Source organism: Garra rufa, chromosome 18 (genome assembly GCF_049309525.1).
Source record: "Garra rufa chromosome 18, GarRuf1.0, whole genome shotgun sequence".
Lineage (NCBI taxonomy): Eukaryota > Metazoa > Chordata > Actinopteri > Cypriniformes > Cyprinidae > Garra > Garra rufa.
In genome coordinates, this window is record NC_133378.1 from 25,547,784 (window position 1) to 25,565,558 (window position 17,775).

General features: G+C 34.6%; 2 protein-coding genes across 5 annotated transcripts in view; one reads left to right on the forward strand and one right to left on the reverse strand.

Moving 5' to 3' along the window:
* Positions 1 to 3,090: 3,090 nt before the first annotated feature.
* On the forward strand, positions 3,091 to 15,033 carry LOC141291653 (tyrosine-protein kinase STYK1). 2 transcript variants are annotated; one of them, XM_073823807.1, is made up of 10 exons: positions 3,091 to 3,179; positions 3,408 to 3,486; positions 3,613 to 3,762; positions 3,881 to 4,078; positions 8,709 to 8,890; positions 12,511 to 12,594; positions 12,694 to 12,911; positions 13,004 to 13,044; positions 13,151 to 13,247; positions 13,391 to 15,033. In XM_073823807.1, exons 2-10 carry the CDS (start codon positions 3,435 to 3,437, stop codon positions 13,560 to 13,562), a joined length of 1,194 nt encoding a protein of 397 aa, XP_073679908.1. In that variant the 5' UTR covers positions 3,091 to 3,179; positions 3,408 to 3,434; the 3' UTR covers positions 13,563 to 15,033. The 2 variants fall into 2 exon arrangements, with proteins under 2 accessions (XP_073679908.1, XP_073679909.1); XM_073823808.1 differs by having other exon boundaries at positions 3,103 to 3,179; positions 3,404 to 3,486.
* Positions 15,034 to 15,785: 752 nt separating this feature from the next.
* The window catches only part of tmem269 (transmembrane protein 269), a 30,868-nt gene continuing 28,878 nt past the window's right edge, over positions 15,786 to 17,775 (reverse strand). For all 3 annotated transcript variants that reach the window (XM_073823811.1, XM_073823810.1, XM_073823809.1), the window contains one exon: positions 15,786 to 16,812. In XM_073823811.1, coding sequence (XP_073679912.1) covers positions 16,703 to 16,812 — 110 coding nt within the window. In that variant the 3' untranslated portion in view covers positions 15,786 to 16,702. The remainder of the gene's footprint in view (positions 16,813 to 17,775) is intronic.

The window sequence follows — 17,775 nt, forward strand, 5'->3', positions numbered from 1 at the left end:
AAACTCTCATCCAGACCAATCTATAGACCCTCTGTGATTTTAATGCTGAAATGTTCTAACTTTCATAATAAACATAATTTGTGTAGCAGCTTTTAAAAAAACGCACAAAAAGCTTTACAATAAACAATACAAGCCCCAAGTACTTCAAAAATCAAAATACAATAGTTAATATAACATAAAATTAAAGGTAATAATGTTAATTATAATAATAATGCATACAATCCACAACACACATTAACATAACTACATTATATAATGGTTAAGATCATTAATAAAAAAAAATGAAATAAGTAAAATAGACCAGGTAATATGTTTTATATACACGACCAGTCAAAAGCTTTTGAACAATAAGATTTTTATTGTTTTTTGAAGAAGTCTCTTCTGCTCACCAAGTCTGCATTTATTTAATTTAAAGTATACAGCAAAAATAGTACAAATCTGGAATACTTTTTACTATTTAAAATAACTGTTTTCTATAAAATGCAATTTATTCCTGTGATCAAACGAAATTTTCAGCATCATTACTCCAGTCTTCAGTATCAAATGATTCTTCAAAAATCATTCTAATATGCTGATTTGCTGATACGCCGAGAAACATTTTTTTATTATTATTATCAATATTTAAAACAGTTGAATACATTTTTTCAGGATTCTTTGATGAATGATTTATTTTAATTTTTTTGGTAAAGAAATTATAGAAAGTAATACTTTTATTTAGCAGGGATGCTTTAAATTGAGAAAAAGTGATGATAAAGACATTTATAATGTTACAAAATATTTATATTTCAGATAAATGCTTCTGAACTTTCTATTCATCAAAGAAACCCAAAATAATCTACTCAGCTGTTTTCAGCACAATAATAATACATGTTTTTTGAGCAGCAAATCAGAATATTAGAATGATAAAGGATCATGTAACTGGAGTAATAATGCTAACAATTCAGCTTTGAAATCACAGGAATACATTACATTTTAAAATACATTCAAATAGAAAACAGTTATTTTAAATAGTAAAAATATTTCAAAATTGTACTGTTTTTGCTGTACTTTGGAGCAAAGTGCAGTGAGCAAAAGAAGCTTCTTTAAAAAAAAAAGAGAGAAATCTTACTGTTCAAAAACTTTTGACTGGTAGTGTAGGTCTATTAATCTGTATACATCTGTCTATTTAAATTCTCTCCACTTCACCGAACACTGAATGTAAAAGAAACTAAATGAACAACTTCATAATATATTGTTCTGTTATTATGGGTTTATTTGTGGAACAGCTGTGCATATGCCTTGTAATTTCACACCACCTGTTACACATTTTGTACATCAACATGATTTTTGTATACATATAAGGTTGTTTCACAATATCAACATGCCATTTCTTTCTTGCATTCAGAGTGGAGGTTTAGAAAGACAGTACAATTAAATACCATTATATAGCATTCTTTGTATCAGGCGTTAAAATCAGATTAAAGTCAAGCTGCCAGACTTAATGTTGTATAATAGTGCCACCTGCTGTTGTAATATAGAATTGCACTCTGTAGAGCAAGGTAATTCGTGAAGATGCCCTATTTAATGTACATTTATTTTAGATAAAGGTTTTATGTGCAGTATGATGATGCACCACATGGCAGAATTAAAGTAAAAGAGATTCATCTGAACAGTAAATTATTTATTTGACTTAAATATAAGAGTGTGTGTAAATACAATTAACAGCATATTTTGATTAAATGAAGGATTTAATTCAACAAAGTGTAATATTCTAGTACTTAATATGTCCTCCATAACTCAAAGTACACTGCTCTGACCCTTCTTGGCACTGAGTGTAAGTTAATGACAAATTGTCACATCTGCCCTGTTTAACTCCTGGAGGATGAGCTCCTTAAATGCCCTGGTCTTTAATGGGGAGTGCTCAGCTCGTCTCTACAGAATCCCCCACAGCTGCTCAAGAGTGTTAAGACTGAGTGAAATACATGTCCACTGAAGGATTTTCACCTTGGGAGAATGAATATCTTCATTGTCATGTTAAAAAAAATGCCCAACAATGCAGGGAATGAGGAGAGAGTAGCATTTTCTGTCAGGTTTTCGTATTACGTAACACAATGGTGTGTGAACTGATGACAGCGTTGATAAAGCACAACTCCCTCACACCTTCAGCACCCATACATCCCTATGTAAGAGCTTTACTACCACTGAACGTCACTTTGGGAACCAGGCACTTCTCGCTGTACTCCTCCTCTAGCAACACCATAACATTTTGGATGCTGTTAGAGCCGAAATGATTGACTTGATCTCATGAGAGCAGAGTATGGTTTCCCAGAAGTCTATATTTTGTAAATATGGGCCTTGGAAAAAGCTTTATTGTGCTTTGGCTACAGGTGGTAGTTTTGCTATGGATAAACAACCATGCATGTTACTTCTGCAGGCTGCACCTTACTCTATGAGATAAAGTGTCACTCTTTTCATAGATTTTGCCATCTCTGAGACACTTTCTTGGTGTTTCTCCTGCTTTTTCTGAAACTCACGCTTAAAGTGAACGCCTAATTATTTCAGAGGCCTTTTCACAAGTCCATTGTTTTTTAATTTCTGTGTTACTTTTGCTATATTTTCACACTTAAAACAATAATTTGGTATTAGTACCTGTTGATCAAACTTGCCTTAACCGTACACCAGCATTTTTTTGTTTTTGTTTTTTTATTTACTTTCAGGAGAGTGTACTAATTTAATTGACCATATTTTAATAGATAAGCCATAACAACACTATGAATTTGAATAGCATAATCTCAATCAATTCCTCTATAGATGTACAAATAACAACACTAGTAACAACATTCCATGATGTGCCAATTCTAAAGGGGCCATGTGACCCCAACAGTCTAATTTTACTTTTTCACTTCAAAATAAAAGCACCATTTTTCCCTCTACAACTATAAAAATATCCACAAATCTAAAAAAAAATGGACAAAAACCTTAAATATTCAACATCCTGAATTTGACTGCAAGTCAGAAAAGCAAAGTATTCAAGGCAACAGTTAAAATATTTCTGTACTGAAGTTAATCATTAAGTCAGGTGGGCAGTCAGTCACCCTCACGGTCATTGCTCTGAAAGTCAAAATCAAACCTTATGCTTAAACAAGGTGCCTCTACCAAAAGCAGTCAAAAAGATACTTTTCTGCCTTTATTCCAGTAAGGTAAGGATGATATGCACCTACAATATACACACACATACAATATTTTTAATAGCCAGCAAAGAAAAACATGCTTAGAGCAAGAAAGAGTTGACTAACTAAATGCATTTGCTGTCAAGATATATATTATGATCCATAAAGTCTTCAATTTCAGCTCTAATAACTTGTGTGCTGTATGTTTGAAAGTTCATTCTTTTTAAATGATTTAGCTAATGTCATTTGTCAAGTCAGTTTTGGAAATGTTAAAGGGACACCCTTATGGCTATACAGGCCCAATGCAACAGCTCCTCTGGCTCTAACCCTGTCTGTTGTACGTAAGAGTCTATTTTTATTCCAGTACATACAATCAAGTCTAATGTACTTTAAATGCTTTCACCCTTGCTGTTATTCAAGGGTAAAAGAATATTTTCTGCTTTGTGTTTGCGTCAATGGACAGATGAGGAAGGATCAGGCACATTGGCACTCATCATTATCCCAAGCTTGCTGGCTCTCAGCACCGTGATTGTTGTGTCTCAGATAATACGGAGCTTTATCACCAAAAGATCATCAGCTCAGATTATCACAGGCTCATCTTTAAATGCAAATGGTATGTGGAAGAAAACGAATCTATGATTTTGTTAGCAGTACTTTGAACCCAAATATTAGATGGGGAAAGCTTTTTTTAGTTTTGCAAATCATTAGAAATAGTATGTTGAATCTTGTAGAAGGAGACCCTGTACCTTTGGACACTGGCTTTGGGACCATGCCGCCTGCACAGGATGCTCTTGGTCCATGGGAGATACCTGCTCAGTGCACCCTGGAGGGGGTGGAGCCGCTTCAGATGGGACGTTATGGGCCAATCTGCATGGGTCAGCTAAAACAAGACAACACATCCACTGCTGTAGTGATTAAAACTCTTAAAGGTACAGAACACAAAACAATCATCAAATGGTGTCTTCTAAGAATTTACCACAATTTGTATTCATATTATGCTAAAAGACCACAGGCAATAAGGTATGAGAGGCTGTGCTGTATTGTGAATAAGTCAAGGCTAAAGGGCGTTGTTAGACACTAGAACCTAATATGTTATTTTTTAAAAAGTAAATTCACTATTATGCAATCCTTACACTAAAACAAAAGTCCCTGATGGTGACAGAAAATGTTCCTGTGGCATATATAGTATGTTAGTAACTTTTCTCATCCTGCCATGTCCTTTATTCTCTTTATACATTATGAAATTTTCTCACACATATAGAGGGGTTTACACATGGTTTGGTCAGGTACCCAGCTATATTGCAGGTACTCAGATGCAGGGCCGCTGCTGGCCAAATGGGTGCCCTAAGCAAAAATTTACTTTTGTGCCCCCTCCCCCAAATATTACGGAAGTAAAAATAAAATAAAATAATAAAAAAAACACCTATAGGGGCCAAAATAGAACTTTATTCAAATAAAAGTAATTACACAAATAAATTGTATCATTTATAAATTACAACTGTATCTCTACAGCAAAAAAAAAAAAAACTAAAATTACACTTTAAATAAAACTTTTAAAAATGTGAAATCTTAATAAAATAAACAATAATAAACTGAAATAAAATCAACACTGTCATCTGCTGGAGCTTTCCAAAGTTCAAAATTTACAATAAAGCAGACAAGGGTTATGATGTCCACATATTTTTGTTGAGGAAATGATAAGAAAGATTATGTGGATATTTTAAACGTTTGGTCAATATTAAACAAGGAATTTGATCATCATGTAAGTGTAACAACTGCATTTGGTGCCCTTTTCAGGCATTTCTATTAAAATTGTAATGTAAACTGTTAATTTTGTATTAGATTATGTATTTTAACACTGTTATTTAATGACACCATATGGTCATTATTAATCAATAATCATAATTGCCTCTGTGTTTTAATATAATGAATTTTAAGTCACTGTGTTTACTTAGATCTGCTTGTATTCATATTAAGAAAGATGCATTAGTCGTGAAATTATTACCGACATTAAAACACATTATTAACGTTGACAGAATAAAATAAAGTTTCACAGGATTATGAACGCACCTGAAAGTGATGCACGGGCTTCATCTTGGGCTTTTTTTTTTCTTTCGTTTCTCGGCGCCGGACTGTTAATGTCTCTTTCCAGGACCAGGCATATTGTTCATCAATTATTATCATCATTTTTGGCCAAATAGGCAGCCGTAAACAGAGGTGAGGGCGCGTCGCGGCGCAGATGCTGCGGGTCATCACGTGTGCTTACTAGCCTACTCTGCGCTCACCGTAAAATGCAATATATACGTTTATATTTTTATATTTTTGTTTATTTGTATATGTATATTATTAATATTAATTTATTATTATAATATATAAAAACGATTTTTTTGAGCAGCTGGGATGGTGCCCCCCTGGGAGTTGGTGCCCTACGCAGACTGCGTACTCTGCGTATAGGGAGCGGCGGTACTGCTCAGATGTAAACAACAGCATTAATTGCATGATTAATGTACAACTGAATACGTTGTTCTGCTAATTTATGCTGTCTATACCACAGAAAAAACCCATGTGGAAGCTGCCAAGTCATATAGAGGACTTTGTAAGCAGGAAATGACGTTATATTTTGACAAAGTAAAGTTAATAGGTGGTAAAGATATGTACAAGCAGTATTAATTAAGATATTAGCATAACATTTCACCTACCTGATCAGAAATGATAAAAACAAACACAAATGACTTTACCTGGAAATCCTGGTGCAGTTTGGCCAACCACAAACGCCTTTTGTTCCTTATACAGTTTTTTGCACTCTTCTCTTTGATTTGTTTTAACTTCTGACAGTCTATAGTACTCCAAATGTTTTTCCTGGTCTGACGGATTAGTACAGCCCAAAACAAGACAATAATTGACCATTTAATTTCAGCAGCAATAATCAGCAAAATTTGCGAGTTCTGTTCAGTTCAGTGGCATTATTGTTTACGTATTGTGCCGCCAATATGGCTGATTGATGACGCATCGTGAAAACACTCTATAGGAAAATAACAAGAATAACAAGGTGTTAACAGTAGAACGGTTTGCACTACAAACCTGTGTGTTTATAATTAAGATAATACATTAAAATATTAGAATATGGTAAGACAAACTAATTTGCAATATCAAGCAGCAAAACGAGCAAAATGAGGTGAACAGTTCAGGAACTGTTCTTATCCACTACGTTTTTTTTTAAATACCATATTAAATGTTCTCATCTGCTTATCTCTCAGCATGAGAAAACATCTGTTTTCCGTCTTTAGTTTAAAACAGACTAATGCCGCGTTCCAGGCAACCCCTTTTACCCGTGTTTTTCCAACCTTCTACCCGTGAAAGTGCACTGGAGCGGCAGTCAAAGCAGTGATTGATTTCCCACTCATGAACTCAAACTAGATCGACGACGACGACGTACTCCCAGTTCCGAGTTCTTACGTCACATAGCCCGCGAAACAACAACTACAGCCCCTGCGGGTGCGGTGTTTATGCAAGTGGTACACGGTAGAAAAATAGACTTTAGAACAATATAACATATCATACATATCAATTCATATCATACTTTAAACAGAAAACTAATACAGTAAATAGGCGCACGCTGCACACATTAACGTATCTTCCAAAAGAAGTTTCTTTGGATGGGTGTTGTCTCAAAATTAAAGGTAAATGATGCAACAAAATATAGCCACATAGCCCGCGAAACAACTATGACAGCCCCATACGGGTGCAGTGTTTATGCAAGTGGTACATGGTGGAAAAATAGACTTTAGGACAATATAACGTTACAATCAAATTAATAATAATATAATAATAATAAATGCGCTTAGGCAGTTTGGCATGACTTGCCTGGAACGCTACAAAGTCGTGAGTCGTGGTTTGAAGTCATGATTTACGGGCTCAAAAAACTGCCTGGAACGCAGCATAACTTCTGCGTTAAAGAGTAAGGTGGATCAGGGGCGGAGCCAGAGGGGTGGCTTGGGGTGGCCCACGCCACCCCTGAGAATTGATTGGCCACCCCAGGTGCCACCCCAAAATCCTACTCTACGATTGGCCATTAACGTGCTCAAAGGCGGAACCGTTGTTGACGCACTTGCTGCCTTTAAATCAGCGCGGGGGCTTGGACAGTCAGACACCAGTCCAGAACTCAGAAATGTAAGTAGCAAATGTTTGATGTAAGCTAACCAACAATACATGGCTTACTGTTTTTTAGCATGTGAGTTTACAGCACTACTACTTGTGCTAGCACGCAAAGATATCTATTTACCTGTCACATCTGCCTTGATATCTAATCGCACACACAGCCCAGTATTAAGTCTGTTGAATCACGTCATGTATGCTAGGCTAATTTATCTACTGTACCTGCCTTTTTTCTGCTTTTCTGCCTACTCAGTCGACATTTGCTAGGTCATTAACTGTTAACTGTAGGCTACTTTTGTAAAAAGGATTTAACGATTTATCATTAGCAGATTAGCAGACGCAATTTTATGCAAAAAAACGTAGCCTACATTATATTTTAACCAAGGAACCAAATAAAACACGCCAGCAAGGTAACGTTAGCTCGCCGGCCCCTACCTTCAGTAAGTTAGGTTTAGGCTATATTCCCAGATAAATTCCACGCACGGTTTCGTTTTTGTTTGTTCTAACGTTATATATACAGTCAATGTTTTCAAGCCCTGTGTTGCTAACATACCTAGGCTGTGAAATTAAGGTCTAGCCTACTGGTGGGCTTAATTGAATTTGAGCAATAGGAAACCAATTTACATCTGGAGATAGTTCTTTGTGCTCGCCAAAATCATAGAAATTATCATTACAAGACACTTACAGTAGCTCCTGTAATCCAAGACAGATTTTCTTCGAGTTGTTAGGCTTTAGAGTATTTAGTTTAACAAATGACATGGAAACAAACATAATTCATTTCATCCACATATCCTTATGCACAATGCACAACAGTTTAGCTTAAACCGTGAGAATCAAGCAAACCTCACGGCCGTCAGCAGGGCCTTAAAGTGACAGGCACTGAATTCGACTTGCACATCACCAATGCAGTAATGACATGAAAGAGTAGTCTATATAGTTTAAACTTTATAAATACTAATAGTTTAGCTCACAGGACAGATGTGGCCTTTGATTAAGCTTTAATTTTGTGTAATTAATTGTAAATAATACGTTCTTTGTTGTTCATTGTGCCATTTCTTGTTCGTTTCATTTCAATTTCTAATAATAATGTAAGTAATAATTACTAATAATGTAAATGGAAGGAAATCTGACTTCATTGCACTGCAGTATGATAAGTTTGTTTATTTATATTTGATTTTATTCAAATAAAAAGAAATTTGATGTAAGAGTACGTCTTTGTCCTTCAATTTATGAGTATGGTGTTTGATGCATGATTTTATGATGCCACCCTTGAATTAATCAGTGCTCCACTAAGGCCACCCCTGTTAAAAAAGTCTAGAATCGCCACTGAGGTGGATATTATTGATTGTTTATACTGCTAACGGAACTAACCATTTTATAATATTGGATATATTCTTTTTTCAGATGGGTCAAATCAACCAGAGGCTACAGAATTTATGGATTTTGTCCTTTTCCACGTAGCAGTGAGCAAACACGAGAATATAGTGAAGATGTTATACTGCCAGACACGCCGGATGCCAATGTACCTGGTTTTAGAGGCAAGCGTTCCAGGGAACCTCCTACATTTTCTCTGGAGTCTTCGAGAGGTAAAAACACCTGAAGTACACTCTCAAAAAAAGGTACAAAACTGTTACTGGGGTGTTAGCCTTTGAAAAGGTACTAGTATTAAGTAGTATTAAAATAAAAACGTAATTGCTACATTTTATCTCATTTAATTCTTCTGTTCTGAGTTAATCTCTCTGTCTATGTATCCATGCATTCATACATATATACTTTAAGGTACTAATGTAGGTTAAACACCTACACTGAAAAAAATGATTATGGCCCCAATTAAATTAAGCATGATTCAATTTCGCTAGTTTAAATAATAAAAATTTAGTTTTTGATTTTAATTAATAAGTATTAATTGGTTTTAAGCGAATTACATGTGTTTTAAATCCAAGCCATGTGAATTAATTAAATTCAGTTAGAAAATATTAAGTAAACTTTCTGCGCATGCGCACAAATGCACATTCTCCCTGGCGCCAAAAGGAGTTTCCAGTCACGACTCAGACTCAGGTTCACGTGGGAGTGGGAACTTTTCATTCCGGACCCGGAGTTTTCATCATTCGGTCGATTTACACGGTGAGTAATATTTATGTGAGTAATAATGTAGTGTAGCACTGTTTATTACAGTAAATAGTTTGTTCGCTGTATAAATAATATCTGCAAAATGAGTCTTTGGGAGAAATTCCACAGCGACCAACGGACGGTCACATATAACTTACACAAATAACACAAATAATACTTTTTTATGTGACAATGTACTTTTAAGATATTTTTGTATGAAAATGTAGTTGTATAAGCCTAAAATACGCCGTTTATTTGAAAGGATAGCGTCTATTTAAATGCTTAAGCGCTTTCGGAGATGCTCAGGCCGGTAACGTTATTGGTGTTCCCGCCTAAGTTACGTTAACGTTACCACAGCCAGTCCTTCGGGAATCTGCCAGCTTCTAATGTGGTTAAACATGACATATAACGTTAAATCCTTTTGGACGGGTCATCTTTAATGTCCTTAACTTGTTTGTTCAAGAGCAGTTTGTTTTGGCTGAAGGTAAGGTAGTGCTTGCGTGATACCGAAAAAAATTATTAATTTCTGTGGCAACTATTGCATTTAAAGCAATGATGGGCAGATTGTATCCTTAACTGCGTGTTTGTACTGTAGAATTGTTTCCACAGACTCAAACTTTATTTGTGGTGTTACGTTAGATGTGTTTCGTTCATACTGGACACCATCACAACTCCAAATAACTATGCCTTGTAATAGAAAGTTCCGGGAAATCAAAAATATGGACGAAGGCATGAAGTTATGAGGGGAATTTCCAGTTAGTTCCTATCAGTAAATCTCACAATATAACATTGGATTTCTCAATGTTTTTAGTGTTCACAATTGTAATCATGTGAACATGCCCCTTTTTGCTAGCTTTAATGGTGCAGCATGTAAACTGTTTTAAACTAGTAATAATAATTATTGTGTTTTTACTTTCATTTGAGGGACTCTCTGCATGTTCCTGTGACTAGGACACATACCATTTCCTTGATGCCAAAGGAAGTTTCCAGGTTCGCCACTTTCCTGAAGTTGTATTATTCCAGCAATATGCACAGTAAGTATTTTTAGTATTAAAGCATTTTACAATAAACAGTTGACTTTAATGAAATATATCATATAATGTAATATGTTATGTTCCACAGATCACTGCTGTTTTCCAGAAAGGAGGTCTTACTGGGAGGAAAATGGTCAAATATTTCAGCATTTTACAGGAGGTGTATTCATTTATCAAGTGTCTTTTCCTTTCCCATATGTATTATTATTTAACACAGTGATGTCAAATACAGTGTCCAGACAAAAATGTCTCTGCTTGAATTTAAATTCTACTTAAATTTCAAATACTAAAAGGGTTATAGTTGCCCAAAAAATGAAAATTCTGTCGTTAATTACTCACCCTCATGTCTTTCCAAACCCAGAAGACCTTAGTTTATCTTCAGAACCAAAAAAAATTAAAAATTTTTTTTAATGAAATCTGAGAGGTTTCTGGACTTGCATAGGCAACAATATAACTGGCCCAAAAACGTACTAAGGACATAAGTGTAACCATTTATGTGACATCAGTGGTTCAACCGTATCTTTACAGAGCTAAAGAATAATTTTAATGTGCAAAGAAAACAAAAATAACTTTATTCAACAATTCTTCTTCCTGCCTCCATTGTCAAGACTACAATGACATATGCGTGTGTTTTTCTTTGCTTATAAACATGGTTCAGCCCATGCATGTTCATGTCAGCAACACCAAACACTTGTGTCATGGTACTCTCATGAATGGCAGACGGTGGCGCGGAGGAGTCTTTTTTTTTTTTGTTTTCTTTGCGCACAAGTATTCTCGTAGCTTCATGAAATTACTGTTGAACCACTGATGTCACATGGACTATTTTACCAATATCTTTAATGTGTTTCTTGGCCTAAGAACATTTCAGTTGAGTTGCGTTGCTGTCTATGCAGGGTTAGAAAGCTCACAGATCTCATTAAAAATATCTGAATTTGTGTTCCATTTGCAGATTAGGAACAACATGTGGGAGATATACAAATAGATTTGTCAGTTTTCTTTCTCATCTGCTTCCTTTCACTTTAACTTAAAAAAAAAACAGCTGTTTATGATGACATACTGATTTGTTTTTGTGCATATTGGCTGGTAAATATCAGTTGATACCCAACCCTACTAATAACAGTTTCTTTTTATTTAAATATAGGACAGTCAAAGAGATGACTCCTTGAAAGACCCACAACACATCACCATGGGCATACCTGTAAAATCCATTACAAATTGCAGTTTGTTGCATGACATATGAACAGTTTTAGCACTATTGTTTTATTCACTATTGAAAAAATACAATATACTGTTTAATCACTATATACTGTTGCCTGTTTCCACATATTTTTTATTAATTTTGCAATTCCAAGTCCGCACTCAACAATGTGGCCTCTTTCACCTGTGAATTTATGTTAATTTTTATTTTGTGAATGTGCAACGTTAAGTAAGCACTTGTCTTCCAAACACTTGTTGTATATACAAAGAAACTGTTACTGAATTTACATTTGATGACATTAAAAATAAATTCAAAACATTAAACTTGTTGTGTGTATTTGCAAAGCCATTTAAGAACCTCTCCTTAAGAAAAGGATTTTTTTTAAGGTAAGTGATTAAAACAATTTTGAAATTTAGTCAACAAAATGTGATTATTTAAATGTAGCTAAAATAAATTGATTGCAACCACTTACCTTAAAAAATTTGAGTAAATTCAATGAATATTTTTTCTTCAGAAACAATTAAATAAATTAAGAGGAAGTAGCATATTTAAATTGGGCTTTACTAAGTTAACTAAATAAAATTGTTTAAATCCAAATAAATGTTTGTTTAAATTTAGATCAAATCAATTGATTGCAACCACTTACCTTAAAAAAATTGAGTAAATTCAATGAATCATTTTTTTCAGTGTAAATAATTCATAAATACATTTAGGGGTATTAAAGTACAATGCTTTTGAGCCTAGGGTTCCACCCCAGTGACAGCTTAGTTCCTTTTTTCTGAGTGTGTTTACAAAGAATATACATCTGCTACGTCTCATAACTCATCTCATAATTTTTCTTCTGAATGTATCTTTTACTGAACAGGACAGATGTGGTGCAAGTGATAACTTCCAGACATTTTCAGAGAAGTCTGTTTATCTAGTAGCTAAACAGGTAGCAGCAGGACTAGTGAGTTGTTTACCCCTCTGTGTACTCATACTTAATATGACAAAAATCAACTGCAAGATATGTAAGTTATTTAAATGATTTATTAATGATTTGTCTTAGGACTATTTACACTCCTACCACAGAATTATTCATGGGGATGTCGCAGCCCGGAATATGTTAATCAGTTCAGAGCTCACAGTCAAAGTCTCTGGATTAGATATGGCTTTCAAGACCCGACAGTCGAGAACGGTGGACAAAGAACAAGAAGCCAAAGTGCCGGTAAAATGGAAGGCCCCTGAACGGATGATGAGGCTTCCCCTAACAGACAGGAGTGATGTGTGAGTCTAGCAGAACATAAAAACAAGTTTTCTAAAAAAATATTATTGCACTTTGACCAATGTGCTAAAGTTGTGCTGTCATACTTCTTCAGATGGTCCTTTGGAATCCTGCTTTATGAGATGATAACCCTGGGTAGTATTAGTTAGAGGTCCTAATACACAAAATTTATATAAAAAAAAAAATAACATGAAGCAAACAAGTTAGCAGTCTTATTTTTACCTTCTTTCTCCTTTGAAAGGATCTCCTCCCTATCCTGACCTGGATTCATCTGAAGTGCTGCCAGACACTTTAGCCCATTACCGGATGAAAAGACCAGAAAACTGTGGAGCACCATTGTGAGCCTTTTTGTATTTGTTTATTTATTTTACACAGCATCTAAATAGTTGTTTTGCTTCTTTGTGAACAGCAAGAGTTTAAGAAAATCTAAAAATCCTTTTAAAACAACATATAAACTGACATTATCTGGCATGTCTTGCAGATACGACTTAATAAAGTATTGCTGCATGTGGAACTTCAAGGACCGGCCGGTGTATTCTGCAATTATTCGACTTCTAGACTCGTATAACTACCTCGCTGACACAAAACCACTTCGCTCTGAAGAGAAAATGGACATCTGTGAATACAGGAGGAAAGCAGGACTGCCTCCATGAGTCCATTTAGAGAACTGACAACTGCTCATTTCTACAACTAAAGAAGTTCATTTCCAGGATGAAAATTTCTTGATGTTTTATTCACCCTCAGGTCATCCAAGATGTTCATGTCTTTCTTTCTTCAGTTGCAAAGAAATTAAGTTTTTTGTGGAAAACATTCCAGGATTTTTCTCCAGATAGTGGACTTGGGGATCAATGGGTTGAAGGTCCAAATTGTAGTTTCAACACAGCTATAAAGGGCCCTACACAATCCCAGCCAAGGGATAAGGGTCTTTTCTATTGAAACGACCGGTTATTTTCTAATAAAAATACAAATTTATATACTTTTTAACCACAAATGCTCACAAAAGTCACACGTTTAGTTCTTCATAGTGTACTTCAGTTAAAAAAGGTAGGGTAGGGCGAAAAAAAAACTAATTTTCTCCACCAACTTTAAAATCGTCTGACATTGTTGTTTTTTTTTTTACCTTTTTTGGTAAAGGGCGTCTGACTTTTTTGCAAGCTCACTTTGTAAACACTGAGTCAGTACTTCCGCCTAGTGAGATCAAGCTAGTGCAAGATGAGCATTTGTGTTTAAAAAGTATATAAATTAGTATCTTTCTTAGAAAATGGCTGTTTGTTTCGATAGATAAAACCTGTACTTCTCAATTAGGATCGTGTTGAGTTCTTTAGAGCTGCATTGAAACTGCAGTTTGGACCTCCGACCCATTGGCCACCACTAAAGTCAACTATATGGAGAAAAATCCTGTAATGTTTTCCTCAAAAATCTTCATTTCTTTTCCACTAAAGAAAGAAAGACATCTTGGTAACATGGGGGTGAGAAAATTATCAAGACATCTTCATTCTGGAAGTGAACTTCTCCTTTAATTTGACTGACCTCAATTCTAGCCATGTCATGACAAGCAAAATGTCACTAGAGGTCACCCTGTTTCTTGGAACTAGAGACCCATTGCATAGTAGTCAACTGAAATAATCTCAACGCTTCCAGCTACATCTTAAATCTTAGTCATTTTACTTCCTTTTTTTGATTAACGTGGTGGCTTGTTGCCATCTTACTTATTTATCTAAAGTAGGGTGACCATATGGCCTCTTTTTTCCCAGATACATCCTAGCAAGGATTTCTAAATCTCCTAAAAGTCCAGGTTTTGGCTTTGTTTTCCCTTTTTTTTTTTGGCTTTGTTTTCCTGCTGACATGCTCTCTACGGACATTTAGGCAATTGTACCAGGACATGTACAGGAAAAAGAGGACTTGTGATCACCGTATCTAGTGTTAAGTTACAACAGATTTATTGTTAACAATAGCAAGGGGTATAAAAATAGAAATGATAGGCCTACTCATGTATTTTAAGTATATGGTCCTATGCCAAATATTTACTCAAAGGTCAAAGTACCTAGTCAATAAAGTGAAAATAATATTAGAAATATTAATTGCACTTCAGTATTAAATAAAAAGGCTTGTGTAGTTTTTCTAGCTTTCTGTAGCCTCAGTTTCTTACCATTGTCTCTATTCAAGCATTTGTTTGTACACTGTAAAAAGTTGTCACTCAAAATTTAAGTTAAGCAGCTGCCTTAAGTTTTTAAGTTAAATTAGCTTAAAACAACAAGTCATTATAACTTACTACAATAAAAATGAGTTGTGAGTTTAAATGGCTTAAGTTGATTTAACTTAACATTTTAAGGCAGCTGCTAAACTTAAGTTTTTAAGTTGAAACTGGTGAAAACTTTTCAGTGTATTTGTCTTGACTTTGACCAATCACCTTTTTTGTCTGCTTTTAGACAAGATTTTAACTCAGTTTTGACTAAACCTATCCACCTTATTTTTCCCGTAAGAGCAGGCATGGCCATTTGTAAATTTAATGTGTCTGTCTTCCAGTCTCATCCGCGTCCAGCTGGTTTTGCTGCTTGGTATCGCAAACTGGTGTGTCTTACCATATTATTTTAATGTATTATCTTAATTATGAACACAATGATTTGTAGTGCAATCAGTTTTACAGTTTACTGCACTTCGTTATTCTTCTCTTTATTTCCCTACAGTGGCTTATGAACATCACCAGAAAACAGCTTGCTTCCACATTGAAAAATAAGGTGGAAAGTTATTGGTTTTTGCTTTTACAAAATGGTGAAAAACCTGCAGTATTTTGATGAAATTAATACCATGGTCCATTTATGAAAAGGTTACACCAGCTTTCCTTTGCTGGTTGACCTCTAAAAACCAAAGACACATTTTCTTCTTAACCACCACTAAATTTTAATAAAAAGTAACCACAAGTGGTGCACAAAACACAAAATAATGCCTCAATACTGTTATGTTGCAGGGTATCAACTTCCCTCTGAACCCGTAAACAGTACAAAGTAAATTCAAGATCACTCGCTAAACACAAGCAATTACCGACAACCAGGAAGCAGAACCCCTTAAAACAGAGGTTAAATGGTACAGATAAACTCATTTATCAAAATTAAACCAACCGTCGTATTTCTCATACTGTTATGAGGCATTTGTTTTGAAGGCCCACCTAATATTATATGGGGCATGAAGTATTTTAAGTCACACATTAACTAGGTATATGATGATAGCCACTACCTTAATCATACTGTAGTGTTTTTACATGAAGTTACACTGATTGTATGCATAAATTTCAAAATTCATTATTATTTTTTTAATAATTAAGCAGATGTTTTGATTATGATTTAGAGCTGAGTTGTGAATAAACTGTTTCAAAACTTTCAGTCTCTTAAACAACCAAAAAGCAGTAATTCTACAAGTATAAATTCCACAGCAAATTTGACAATTTCTACTCTGCTTCTTGCCTTTCAGATTTGATTCATTTAGGCAGAACTGTGCAACAAACACCATACATACTGTATCCGAGACCATTTGCTGTGTCTCTGTCAACATGCCATTCAAAAACATGACAATACATGTGAAGCAGAGGTAAAGCGCATTTCTTTTCCTTCGAGATGGAACAACAGCAGCAATCATGATGTCAGTAAGCCTCCTAGATCATGTCAATTTCATGAAGTTCATCACCTCAAAACAAAAATGATTTTAAAAATGTTTTTCGAGTTTCTAAATTGGTTTGATTTTCCTTTGCAGGAAGGGCATACAGTAAAGTGTGTGAGCCTCATAGGCCATTATCCCTTTACACTTTGCTGCTCCACAGGGCTGTTGGAAACAATATGTAGGAAACTGACCATAACAAGTAGTAAACGCATGCTGGAGGGAAGTAGGAACAAAACACCATGGCGACTCCTAAAGAAAGAGAGGGGAAAAAAATGTAAATGCCGTTATTCAGTAAATATTGATAAGCATTTAATTGACTGTTCAATATCAGTCAAAAGTTTTTGAACAGTATGATTTTTTTATGTGTTTTAAAGAAGTCTGTTCTTTTCACCAAGTCTGCATTTATTTCTGAATATAAACGAATAAATACATTTATTTTTCTGAAATTAAGATTTATACATCATCTGAAAGTTGAATAAACAAGCTTCCAATTAGTGTATGTTAGGATATGACAATATTTGCCCGAGATGCAACTATTAGACAATCTAGGGTGCAAAAAATCTATAGATTGAGAAAATTGCTTTTTCATTGGTCAAAATGAAGTTCTTAGCAATGTGTATTACTAATCAAAAAAATTGTTTTATATATATTTACGGAAGGAAATTTACAAAATATCTTCATGAAACATGATCTTTACTTAATATCCAAATGATTTTTGGCATAAAAGAAAAATTGATAAACCCATACAATGTATTTTTGGCTATTGCTACAAATATACCCGTGCGACTTAAGACTGGTTTTGGGTCACATAAGCTGACTTGCTGTTTAAAAAACATTAAAAACAGTACTTTTATTTAGCAAGGATGCTTTAAATTAATCAAAAGTGATGAGATGAAGAGATGAACTTTCTATTCATCAACAAAACCTGAAAAAATCTACACAGCTTTCAACATTATAATAATAATAATACTACATGTTTTTTGAGCAGAAAAGCAGAATAGTAGAATGATTTCTGAAGGATCATGTGACTGGAGTAATTATGCTAAAAATAAAAATAAAATATATTCAAACAGAAAACAGTTGTTTTGAATAGAAACAATATATATTTTTTTAAATCTGTTTTTGCTGTAGTTGTAAGCAGGGGTCTGTTCTTCGTACCTCGCTTACTACATCCAAGATCAAATGACACATCCAAGATCAAATCATCGCGCT

Coding starts and splice junctions, on each gene's coding strand:
- LOC141291653 (XM_073823807.1), top strand. CDS start 3,435: ATGGCTATACAGGCCCAATGCAACAGCTCCTCTGGCTCTAACCCTGTC. Junction 3,487..3,612: donor TGGCTCTAACCCTGTCTGTT/GTACGTAAGAGT, acceptor GTCAATGGACAG/ATGAGGAAGGATCAGGCACA. Junction 12,595..12,693: donor AACAGGTAGCAGCAGGACTA/GTGAGTTGTTTA, acceptor GATTTGTCTTAG/GACTATTTACACTCCTACCA.